A 12,659-nucleotide genomic window follows, 5' to 3' on the forward strand; every position below is an offset into this window, starting at 1 on the left:
CATTTTAAACACACACACGGACGGGCACACACAAACACAGACGTGCGCACACACACACACACACATGGACATGCACACACCTACACACACACACACACACGGATGAGCACATGTACACAAAAACGGACACGCACACACACATGGATGCGCACAGACTCGCATTCACACTTGAGTCAGTGAGTCAGTCTCACCTTCCTCTCAACCTCAACTTGCGTGGGAGAAAGATACTGTAGATTGCCATTATAGCACTGCAGCTTCACAAAGTCACCCTCCAGCCATATATTCACCAGGTATCTCCATCAGGGCAGAGCCATTTCAAAAGCACCACAGCAGCTTGCAAAATGAACATGATCTACTTCGACCAAACCATAACACCCAAATCACCACTTGGATCTTATAATATATACATTGTTCCATCTTACGTAGTTCTGGTGGCGGTTCTAAGGTGACAGTACAGTACCTGCTCGGTCTATCCAGGCTCTGTATCCGTTGAGTTCTCTCTCTACCTGCTGTTGGCGTCTCAGCTTCATGAAGGCTCTACGGTTCTCCACCCGCTCCCTCTCTTTGGCAAACTCCCTACACATGCAGGACATGGGGCAATCCATTAATACCCCTTCCAAAACCCTCATAAAATCACACAACCTTGCACATCTGCCCACGCACGCAGACGCACGCACACACACACACACACACACACACACACACACACACACACACACACACACACACACACTTTTATTTACTCACCCGGAGAGGACTCCCAACACCAGGTTGAGTACGAAGAAAGAGCCGATGATGATGAGAGGAATAAAGTAGATCCAATTCCACATAAAGCCCAAGGCATCATTGGTCTAGCACACACGAGACGTGTATGTAAGTACAAGAAGTACAAGAACAGATACAAGATAGAGGCACCTATCAAACCTCCTGTGCATTCAGGAATCCTCCACGAATCCACAAACCTTAGAGATACCCATGCAACACTCCAACATTCAGACAAAGCTCCCATTGACATCGATAAATCCTTCACTGTACGTGAAACATTGAATTACACATGAAGTTAGGATTTGACCCTCAATGTGTCTGCCCAAAAAAGATGTATTTTTGTTGTTGTTGAGTAGCCTTAAAGTAGTTGGAGTGTACGGTACTCACATTGTAGAGTACAGCTGTCCATCCCTCCATGGTGATGCACTGGAAGACAGTGAGCACAGCGAACAGGATGTTGTCAAACTGGGTGATGCCGTCGTTGGGGCCGATCCATGACCCGACACAGTCGTACTTCTCTGGACACTTCCTGACTCCGCACGCAAACTCCACCTCGGTCGTATCCATCGTCTCATTTTCTAACACAGGACAAGGCAGATGTGGTTCAAATGTAAGTAGCACGCTCCTTTCTTCACCAAACTAACAACACAGTGTTGCAGTATTCCACCTAACAGCATGGGGAGCCTGATAACCACTGTCCATGGTGCGTTGTTTCAAATCAAATTGTATTGTTCACATCCCCCGAATACAACAGGTGTAGGCTTTACAGTGAAATGCTTACTTACGAGCCCATTCCCAACAACGCAGAGTTAAAAAGTAAGAAGAAAAAAATAGAAAAAAAGGAAATAGTAACACAATAAAATAACAATAGCGAGGCTATATACAAGGAATACCAGTACTGAGTCAATATGCATGGATACGAGGTAATTGAGGTAATATAAATCAAATCAAATCAAATGTATTTATATAGCCCTTCTTACATCAGCTGATATCTCAAAGTGCTGTACAGAAACCCAGCCTAAAATCCCAAACAGCAAGCAATGCAGGTGTAGAAGCACGGTGGCTAGGAAAAACTCCCTAGAAAGGCCAAAACCTAGGAAGAAACCTAGAGAGGAACCAGGCTATGAGGGGTGGCCAGTCCTCTTCTGGCTGTGCCGGGTGGAGATTATAACAGAACATGGCCAAGATGTTCAAATGTTCATAAATGACCAGCATGGTCAAATAATAATAATCACAGTAGTTGTCGAGGGTGCAGCAAGTCAGCACCTCAGGAGTAAATGTCAGTTGGCTTTTCGTAGCCGATCATTTAAGAGTATCTCTACCGCTCCTGCTGTCTCTAGAGAGTTGAAAACAGCAGGTCTGGTATCTAGATATACAGTACCAGTCAAAAGTTTGGACACACCTACTCATTCAAGGTTTTTTCTATTTTTACTATTTTCTACATTGTCGAATAATAATGAAGACATCAAAACTATGAAATAACACATATGGAATCATGTAGTAACCAAAAAAGTGTTAAACAAATCAAAATATATTTTAAATGTGAAATTCTTCAAAGTAGCCACCCTTTGCATTGATGACAGCTTTGCACACTCTTGGCATTCTCTCAACCAGCTTCATTAGGTAGTCACCTGGAATGCATTTCAATTAACAGGTACGCCTTGTTAAAATTTAATTTGTGGAATTTCTTTCCTTCTTAATATGTTTGAGCCAATCAGTTGTGTTGTGACAAGGTAGGGGTGGTATACAGAAGATAGCCCTATTTGGTAAAAGACCAAGTCCATATTATGGCAAGAACAGCTCAAATAAGCAAAGGGAAAAGACATCATTACTTTAAGAGATGAAGGTCACTCAATGTGGAAAATTTCAAGAAATGTGAACGTTTCTTCAAGTGCAGTCGCAAAAACTATCAAGCGCTGTGATGAAACTGGCTCTCATGAGGATCGCCACAGGAAAGGAAGACCCAGAGTTACCTCTGCTGCAGAGGATAAGTTCATTAGAGTTACCAGCCTCAGAAGTTGCAGCCCAAATTAATGCTTCACAGAGTTCAAGTAACAGACACATCTCAACAACAACTGTTCAGAGGAGTCTGCGTGAATCAGGCCTTCATGGTCAAATTGCTGCAAAAAAAACACTACTAAAGGACACCAATAATAAGAAGAGACTTGCTTATGCCAAGAAACACGAGCAATGGACATTAGACCGGTGGAAATCTGTCATTTGGTCTGATGAGTCCAAATTTGAGATTTTTGGTGTCTTCGTGAGACGCAGAGTAGGTGAGCGGATGATCTCCGCATGAGTGGTTCCCACCGTGAAGCATGAAGGAGGAGGTGTGATGGTGATTTGCTGGTGACACTGTCAGTGATACATTTAGAATTCAAGGCACACTTACCCAGCATGGCTACCACAGCATTCTGCAGCGATACGTCATCCCATCTGGTTTACTCTTAGTTGGACTATCATTTGTTTTTCAACAGGACAATGACCCCAAACACACCTCCAGGCTGTATAAGGGCTATTTGAACAAGAAGGAGAGTGATGGAGTGCTGCGTCAGATGATCTGGCCTCCACAATCACCCCACCTCAACCCAATTGAGATAGTTTGGGATGAGTTGGACCGCAGAGTGAAGGAAAAGCAGCCAACAAGTGCTCAGCATATGTGGGAACTCCTTCAAGACTGTTGGAAAAGCATTCCAGGTGAAGCTGGTTGAGAGAATGCCAAGAGTGTGCAAAGCTGTCATCAAGGCAAAGAGTGGCTACTTTGAATAATTCTTTGGATACTACATGATTCCATGTGTAATTTCATAGTTTTGATGTCTTCACTATTATTCTACAATGTATAAAATAGTACAAATAAAGTAAAACCTTTGAATGAGTAGGTGTGCCCAAACTTTTGACTGGTACTGTAGCTAGGGGTAAAAGTAACTAGGCAATCAGGATAGATAATAAACAGAGTAGCAGCAGCGTATGTTAAGAGTGTGAAAGCGTGTCTATGTGTGTATGTGTGTGTGTTTTGTGTGTGGGTGTGTGTGTGTGTGTGTGTGTGTGTGTGTGTGTGTGTGTGTGTGTGTGTGTGTGTGTGTGTGTGTGTGTGTGTGTGTGTGTGTGTGTGTGTGTGTGTGTGTGTGTGTGTGTGTGTGTGTGTGTGTGTGTGTATGTGTTGGAGTATCAGTGTAGTATGTGTGAGTGTGTGGGTAGAGTCTAGTGCGTGTACATAATGTCAGTGCAAGAGAGTCAGTGCAAAAAAAATACAAATAATAATAAAGGAGGTCACTGTAAATAGTCCGGTAGCCATTTGATTAACTGTTCAGCAGTCTTATGGCTTGGGGGTAGAAGATGTTCAGGACCCTTTTGGGGTCAGACTTGGCGCTCCAGTATCGCTTGCCATTCAGTAGCAGAGAAAACTATGACTTGGGTTGTTGAAGTCTTTGGCAATTTTAAGGGCCTTCCTCTGACACCGCCTGGTATAGAGGTCCTGGATGGCAGGGAGTTTGGCCCCACTGAAGTACTGAGCCGTACTCACTACCCTCTGTAGTGCCTTGCAGTCGGATGCCGAGCAGTTGCCATACCGAGCGGTGATGCAGCCAGTTAAGATGGTCTCAATGGTGCAGCTGTAGAACCTTTTGAGAATCTGAGGATCCATGCCAAATCTTTTCAGCCGGATTACTTTTGCGCTGCTTCTGACCTTTTCCAAAGTCACCATAGACTGAAATAGGATTTAGGAGTAGCAGATGTCTAGAGCAGTGTTCCTCTCAACCTTAATTACAACAGGGGAGCTATGATCCTTTGTCCTTGGAGGACCACTTACATTAAAAACTGTCACTTGAGAACTGACTGAATCTGTGTCAGCTAACCATCTCAGGGACCACTCACCAACATCCCAGGGGTCAGTGTTGCTGCATGAATTGACAGTTGAGAAATACACATTTCTGGAGATTGATCATACAGTATATCCCTGGGTCAAACCATATTTTTTCCATGTTAGAGTAAATAAAATACTATTTGTGGCTTGTGTAATTACAGAGTAATCATTGTTGGCTAATTGAAATGTAGCTAGGCAGTTCAGTTAGGCACACTAACATGAATAATATGTTTGCCCCATGTCATCATCTAACAAAGGAATTTTCCATCCTTTGTGCAAATTAGAAGCCTGTAAGTATAGTAAACCAGTCAGACGAAACCATTTGAAACATGACTGTGTGAATAAAAACAAAACAATAATATACTCTAAGAAAAAAAGGTGCTATCTAGAACCTAAAATGGTTATTTGGCTGTCCCCATATGAGAACCCTTTGAAGAACTCTTTTTGGTTCCAGGTAGAACCATTTTCGGGTTCCACGTAGAACCTTTTCCATAGAGGGTTCTACATAGAACCCACAATAGTTCAACCTGTAGCCAGAAAGGGTTCTACCTGGAACCAAAAAGGGTTCTCCTATGGGGTCAGCTGAAGAACCCTTTTGGAACCCTTTTTTCTAAGTGTACTTAGAAAAAAGTGTTAGATGGGACAGAATGATCCTCGTGAAGCTGCCAGGTAAAAGAGCTGCATTATAAAGATGTTCTGATAAACAGTGCAGGGGGAGAGAGAGTTAAATACAGTATGTTAAAGTTAACTACAGTATGTTAAAGTTAAATACAGTATAATAGAGTACGTTAAAGTTAAATACAGTATACTAGAGTATGTTAAAGTTAAATACAGTATGTTAAAGTTAACTACAGTATACTAGAGTATGTTAAAGTTAAATACAGTATACTAGAGTATGTTAAAGTTAAATACAGTATGTTAAAGTTAACTACAGTATAATAGAGTACGTTAAAGTTAAATACAGTATACTAGAGTATGTTAAAGTTAAATACAGTATGTTAAAGTTAACTACAGTATACTAGAGTATGTTAAAGTTAAATACAGTATGTTAAAGTTAACTACAGTATAATAGAGTATGTTAAAGTTAAATACAGTATACTAGAGTATGTTAAAGTTAAATACAGTATACTAGAGTATGTTAAAGTTAAATACAGTATGTTAAAGTTAACTACAGTATACTAGAGTATGTTAAAGTTAAATACAGTATGTTAAAGTTAACTACAGTATAATAGAGTATGTTAAAGTTAAATACAGTATGTTAAAGTTAAATACAGTATAATAGAGTATGTTAAAGTTAAATACAGTATACTAGAGTATGTTAAAGTTAAATACAGTATAATAGAATATGTTAAAGTTAAATACAGTATAATAGAGTATGTTCAATTTAAATACAGTATAATAGAGTATGTTAAAGTTAAATACAGTATAATAGAGTATGCTAAAGTTAAATACAGTATAATAGAGTATGTTCAATTTAAATACAGTATAATAGAGTATGTTAAAGTTAAATACAGTATAATAGAGTACGTTAAAGTTAAATACAGTATACTAGAGTACGTTAAAGTTAAATACAATATAATAGTTCAATTTAAATACAGTATAATAGAGTATGTTAAAGTTAAATACAGTATACTAGAGTATGTTAAAGTTAAATACAGTATAATAGAATATGTTAAAGTTAAATACAGTATAATAGAGTATGTTCAATTTAAATACAGTATAATAGAGTATGTTAAAGTTAAATACAGTATAATAGAGTATGCTAAAGTTAAATACAGTATAATAGAGTATGTTCAATTTAAATACAGTATAATAGAGTATGTTCAATTTAAATACAGTATAATAGAGTATGTTAAAGTTAAATACAGTATGTTAAAGTTAACTACAGTATACTAGAGTATGTTAAAGTTAAATACAGTATGTTAAAGTTAACTACAGTATACTAGAGTATGTTAAAGTTAAATACAGTATACTAGAGTATGTTAAAGTTAACTACAGTATAATAGAGCATGTTAAAGTTAAATACAGTATACTAGAGTATGTTAAAGTTAAATACAGTATGTTAAAGTTAACTACAGTATACTAGAGTATGTTAAAGTTAAATACAGTATGTTAAAGTTAACTACAGTATAATAGAGTATGTTAAAGTTAAATACAGTATACTAGAGTATGTTAAAGTTAAATACAGTATACTAGAGTATGTTAAAGTTAAATACAGTATGTTAAAGTTAACTACAGTATACTAGAGTATGTTAAAGTTAAATACAGTATGTTAAAGTTAACTACAGTATAATAGAGTATGTTAAAGTTAAATACAGTATGTTAAAGTTAAATACAGTATAATAGAGTATGTTAAAGTTAAATACAGTATACTAGAGTATGTTAAAGTTAAATACAGTATAATAGAATATGTTAAAGTTAAATACAGTATAATAGAGTATGTTCAATTTAAATACAGTATAATAGAGTATGTTAAAGTTAAATACAGTATAATAGAGTATGCTAAAGTTAAATACAGTATAATAGAGTATGTTCAATTTAAATACAGTATAATAGAGTACGTTAAAGTTAAATACAGTATACTAGAGTACGTTAAAGTTAAATACAATATAATAGAGTATGTTCAATTTAAATACAGTATAATAGAGTATGTTAAAGTTAAATAGAGTATAATAGAGTACGTAAAAGTTAAATACAGTATACTAGAGTATGTTAAAGTTAAATACAGTATAATAGAGTATGTCAAAGCTAAATACAGTATAATAGAGTATGTTAAAGATAAATACAGTATAATAGAATATGTTAAAGCTAAATACAGTATAATAGAGTATGTTAAAGTTAAATACAGTATAATAGAATATGTTAAAGCTAAATACAGTATAATAGAATATGTTAAAGCTAAATACAGTATAATAGAATATGTTAAAGCTAAATACAGTATAATAGAATATGTTAAAGCTAAATACAGTATAATAGAATATGTTAAAGCTAAATACAGTATAATAGAATATGTTAAAGATAAATACAGTATAATAGAATATGTTAAAGCTAAATACAGTATAATAGAATATGTTAAAGCTAAATACAGTATAATAGAATATGTTAAAGATAAATACAGTATAATAGAATATGTTAAAGATAAATACAGTATAATAGGGAGGAAATGGAGCACATAGGGGAAGGGGACCTCCTCCAGGGATAGAGGTAGAAGTGGGCAAAGAGGTTTTGCTAGAGAGAGAGTGTGAGGGAGTGTGGGGTAGTGTGTGAAATACAGGGAGTGTGGGGTAGTGTGTGAAATACAGGGAGTGTGGGGTAGTGTGTGAAATACAGGGAGTGTGGGGTAGTGTGTGAAATACATGGAGTGTGGGGTAGTGTGTGAAATACATGGAGTGTGGGGTAGTGTGTGAAATACAGGGAGTGTGGGGTAGTGTGTGAAATACAGGGAGTGTGGGGTAGTGTGTGAAATACATGGAGTGTGGGGGAGTGTGGGGTAGTGCAGTGGTTCCCCACCTTTTCCGGTTACTGTACCACCAACTGAATTTTGCTCTGTCCGAGGTACCCCTGAAGTACTGTGAGAGAACAATTACGTATTTACCTTTTCATTTCTTATTAATGGTTAACAATTCATATTTAACTAATAGTAAGACATTTCTGTCCTACTAATGCTGTGTTTTTATGGTTTCCACTCTAGTTCCCTACAGTCAATCTGGGCGTATGGTCACTAGAGATGGCTTGAGCTGACAAATGAGTTAAAGACTGCATTACAAAGACAATAATGTGTTTTACTAGAGATAGCTTAGGAGTAGAACAATCCCTCATTGTCTCAAAATCATCCCTGCATTTGAGAAACTAAGCTAGGGTAGGGGTTAAGACAACAACCCCGCTCAGATAACGACCGGATGAACCCAGAGTGGCTTATGGTGCCCTTGGTCTGCATGGGAGGGGTGGAACCAGCCATGACTAAGCATTGTTAGTGTCAGCTATATAAAGAACACTGCATTTGCGTACAGGTTAGATTACTCGGCCGAACAGTCAAGAGTGTTGGGTTGACTGGTCTCATTATTGCAATAATTAATCGATATTAAATAAAGATGATTGTTTGAAGAAATGACAAAGTTTCTCTCACTTGATTAGAATATTCCACGACATTACCCCGTCATGTGCATTTTACCAGTAGGCCTATGGTCTAGTGAGTCTTCTCAAGTACCCCTGTGGATAAGCCAAGTAACCCCGGGGGTCCTAATACCGCAGGCTGGGAACCACTGGGGTAATGTATGAAATGCAGGGAGTGTGAGGGAGAATGAAGTATGTTCCTACCCAGGATGTCAGCTGTAGGTAGACAGGTGTGGTGGAGCTTCCCGCTGTAGAACTCCAGGCCGATGATGGCGAACATGAGAATGGCGAAGAACAAGAGCAGGCCGATCTGGAGCAGAGGCACCATGGCCTTCATGATGGACTTCAGCACGATCTGCAAGCCTGGTGACACCACACACGTGTATGAATAGTTAATGCCTGATTGCCTCTGGGAATAAGACATTGTAGTAGAGTACAGACAGAGGTATTATGATACTGTAACTGATTAATATTTCAGCTGGTGATTGATATGCAGACTACTTACTAGGGATCCCAGAGACCAGTTTGAGAGGCCTCAGGACTCGCACCGCCCTCAGAGTCCGCAGGTCCACGGGGATGTTCATGTGGGCCCCTGCTGTAGCCAGGATTCTGCCGACACATGTTTTCCAATGGAATAAATGGTTAATAGGTAGTGTGGTTTATGGATAAGGAACTTTGAGTGACAGAAGCGGTCTACGTTGAGGAAATCAAATTAACCCACAATTATCATCATCTGATAATTTATCACATTCAGAGCGACACTATCAGCTTAACAGAATACTTCCATCATTCAGTATGGATTTGGGTAGAAAGCCAATAGCTTTTGTTGATGATTGAAATAGATTGTGCTGTCATGCTCACAATTCAAGCCAATCTTCCATGAAAGCAATTCAGTATGTCCTTCTCTTATTCTTAATTTGTGTCTAGGAAACAGTCCCTCTGTGTGTGGTTTGTTCCCTTTAAAAATGGATTAGTTAGACCTTTCCTGACGAACAGCAAACCTTTAGGTTACAGCAGTTCTAATGGTTTCAACGTTATGTCCTCTAATGGTTTTCAATGGTACAAGTCCCAAACACACACTGTATAGTGTTTTGCAAGGGTGACGGTATTGGGCTGGGTTTAACAATAAGATGTTTTCTAATAATAAAGATGTTTTCTAAACATACGACTGCCATGCAATGGTTAATATTTGTATTATTTTATTAGGGTTGTCACATTTAGTCCCTAGCCCATATGTCCATCAAAATGTTGGGCTTGTAGGAAAAGTCTTCATATGAGAATTGCACCATATGGATAGCCCTCTCAGAGAGCCTCCAGTTGTTGGAATACTCAAGGATAGTAGTGTTGAAGCATTAGGTTGCTAAGAGAAGGACAAACTGAATTGCTTTCATGGAGGACTGGCTTGACCACACAATTGACAACACAATGTATTTTCATCATCAGCAAAAGCTATTTTCTGCTCAAAGATGCAAAGAAATGCTGCGATCTATTTAATAAACACAAGAGACCAGCAAAATGGATAAAAGGGTGTGGTGGCAGTAGCAGGAACAGCGGCACCAAGTTGGGAAAACCTGGTACTTGCATACTAATTTATGGTAAATAATGTAAGCAAATTCATTGGGGGGGAGGGACCATCACCAGAGTCACAGGAAATACATTACAAAGGATGAAAAAGCATACTCCAAACCACATCGTTATACTACTTCTCAAACATAGAGAACTGATACTGTACACTGGTTGTTGGGGTGGGATTGGTGTGGGTTGTGTGGGGGGGTGCCGTGGTGGCTTTTGAAATGTTATTGGATTCCTCATGTCTTAGTCATTGTTAAAAATAAATATGATCCAAATCGGATGTTAGGTACTATATTTATTGACGATTATATGAATCCTATAAATTAAAATAGCCAATTTGGGTGCAATCAATTTGATCAAATACAATTTCACCAAAAGAATGTTTCAAGAATGCTAATCTTATCTGTTTCTAACTACAGAAATTAGTTCAGAACAATCTGAGATGGTGGCTTGCTGAAATGACATGGAATAACCCTATTCACATCCCTCAACAACCCACGTACATATTGACATCCCTCCACCCACGCACACAAACATTGAAAACATTTACAGCAACCAACAGGAAGTAAAGAAAAGCAAATCAGTCTCTGTATTAACTGTACTTCCTGTACATTGTACTGTACACTACATTGCTAACGCCATACATATATGACTTTGAACAGGTATTCATTCTATTCTATGTATAGATTAATCGATTAACTTCTGATAGTAAGTGCTGCGGATTGTGGGGGAGGGGGTGTGTGTTTGAGGAGGGGGGGCAGAAAGCACATGGCAGAAACTCAAGTGTGAGCCCACGCAATAGAGAGAGGGATGGAGAGAGAGAGAGAGAGAGAGGGATGGAGAGAGAGAGAGAGAGAGAGAGAGAGAGAGAGAGAAGGTGCTAGAGAGAGAGAGAGAGAGAAGGTGCTAGAGAGAGAGAGAGAGAGAGAGAGAGAGAGAGAGAGAGAGAGAGAGAGAGAGAGAGAGAGAGAGAGCAGAGAGAGAGAGAGAGCAGAGAGAGAGCAGAGAGAGAGAGAGCAGAGAGAGAGCAGAGAGAGAGAAGGTGCTAGAGAGAGAGAGAGAGAGAGAGAGAGCAGAGAGAGAGAGAGAGAGAGAGAGAGAGAGCAGAGAGAGAGAGCAGAGAGAGAGAGCAGAGAGAGAGAGCAGAGAGAGAGAGCAGAGAGAGTGTGGAGAGGTGTGGGAGTCTACAGCCATCAAACACATTGAACAAAAGCTGTAGCACTGCTGCTCCTTCATGGCTGATTGGGCAGAGAATTTCTTTTGACCACAGATCACTAGTTTCATGCAGCTGAATCCCTTCTGTCCAAACAAATCACCAGAACAACATTAAAAATACAATCAATGCAAGGGAAAACCTACATAAAATGTTTTGTCCAAGTTTCGTTTAGAGCCACAAGACCAAAAGCCTGGTCCCAGATCCATTGCTGTCATTGTCAAGCCAAACACGATAATGAGTGCCAGTTGACATGATAGCACAAACAGACTGGCAGACCAGTCTGTCACATCTACACAGTCTAAATCCACCATGACCTGAACTGGAGAAATACACTAGCTATTAGAGAGAATGTTCAGAACACTCTTAGAACAAAGGGTTCCAAAAAAGTTATTCGGCTGTCCCCATTGGAGAACCATTTTTGGTTCCAGGTAGAACCCTTTTGGATACCATGTAGAGGGTTCTACAAGGAACAAGGGTTCTACAAGGAACCCAAAAGGGTTCTACCTGGAACCAAAAAGGTTCTTCAAAGGGTTCTTCTATGGGGACTGCCGAAGAACCCTTTAAGGTTCTGGATAGCACCTTTTTTTCTAAGAGTGTAGTTGTTAATGTAATGGATAGATATGAATAGCAGGGCCAGATTTCTGGAATTTATTTATGCTGTTTCTGTGTTGGTTTGTCGTCGTTTGTTCACGTTACACTGAGTGGCTGCTCTACCTTCCCGGTCGCCTCATAGTGTTACACTGTATTGTACTGAAACTGACTTTTAAGTGGTTGAATTCATTACATGAACAGAATGTGGCCTGCCGGCCTCTCCCACACACCTCCACCTACACAGAGAACAACCACTGAACACAGGGAGGGAAACATAAGAAGGAAAAAAAGATAAACTATTTGAACATCATGTTGCTGCCATTTTAAGAAGACTGCTTACAGCGAATGACAAGACGTACAGAGGAGTCCTGTGTGTACGCCTATAGATGCCAGTACTAGTTTTAAGTGCATTATCTTCCATTTGATGTCATAAACATAATGTTTTATAAAACATTCCACATGCTTCCTTTGGGATTAGAAAAGCAGGCGGCATTTATCCATTATTAGTCACCAAATAAATAGCTGGGCCTGTGTTTTCAC

At 39.0% G+C, this 12,659-nt stretch overlaps 1 protein-coding gene across 1 annotated transcript in view; it reads right to left on the bottom strand.

Moving 5' to 3' along the window:
• The window catches only part of LOC120055320 (voltage-dependent R-type calcium channel subunit alpha-1E-like), a 79,036-nt gene that overhangs the window by 49,751 nt on the left and 16,626 nt on the right, over positions 1–12,659 (bottom strand). Inside the window, exons 4-8 of the mRNA XM_039003196.1 lie at positions 9,246–9,349; positions 8,945–9,103; positions 1,153–1,343; positions 748–851; positions 461–576 (exon numbers count right to left, since the gene is read on the bottom strand). Of these exons, the coding sequence (XP_038859124.1) occupies positions 461–576; positions 748–851; positions 1,153–1,343; positions 8,945–9,103; positions 9,246–9,349 (674 nt within the window). The remainder of the gene's footprint in view (positions 1–460; positions 577–747; positions 852–1,152; positions 1,344–8,944; positions 9,104–9,245; positions 9,350–12,659) is intronic.

The sequence above is a fragment of the Salvelinus namaycush genome, chromosome 11, assembly GCF_016432855.1.
Source record: "Salvelinus namaycush isolate Seneca chromosome 11, SaNama_1.0, whole genome shotgun sequence".
NCBI classification, from domain to species: Eukaryota; Metazoa; Chordata; class Actinopteri; order Salmoniformes; family Salmonidae; genus Salvelinus; species Salvelinus namaycush.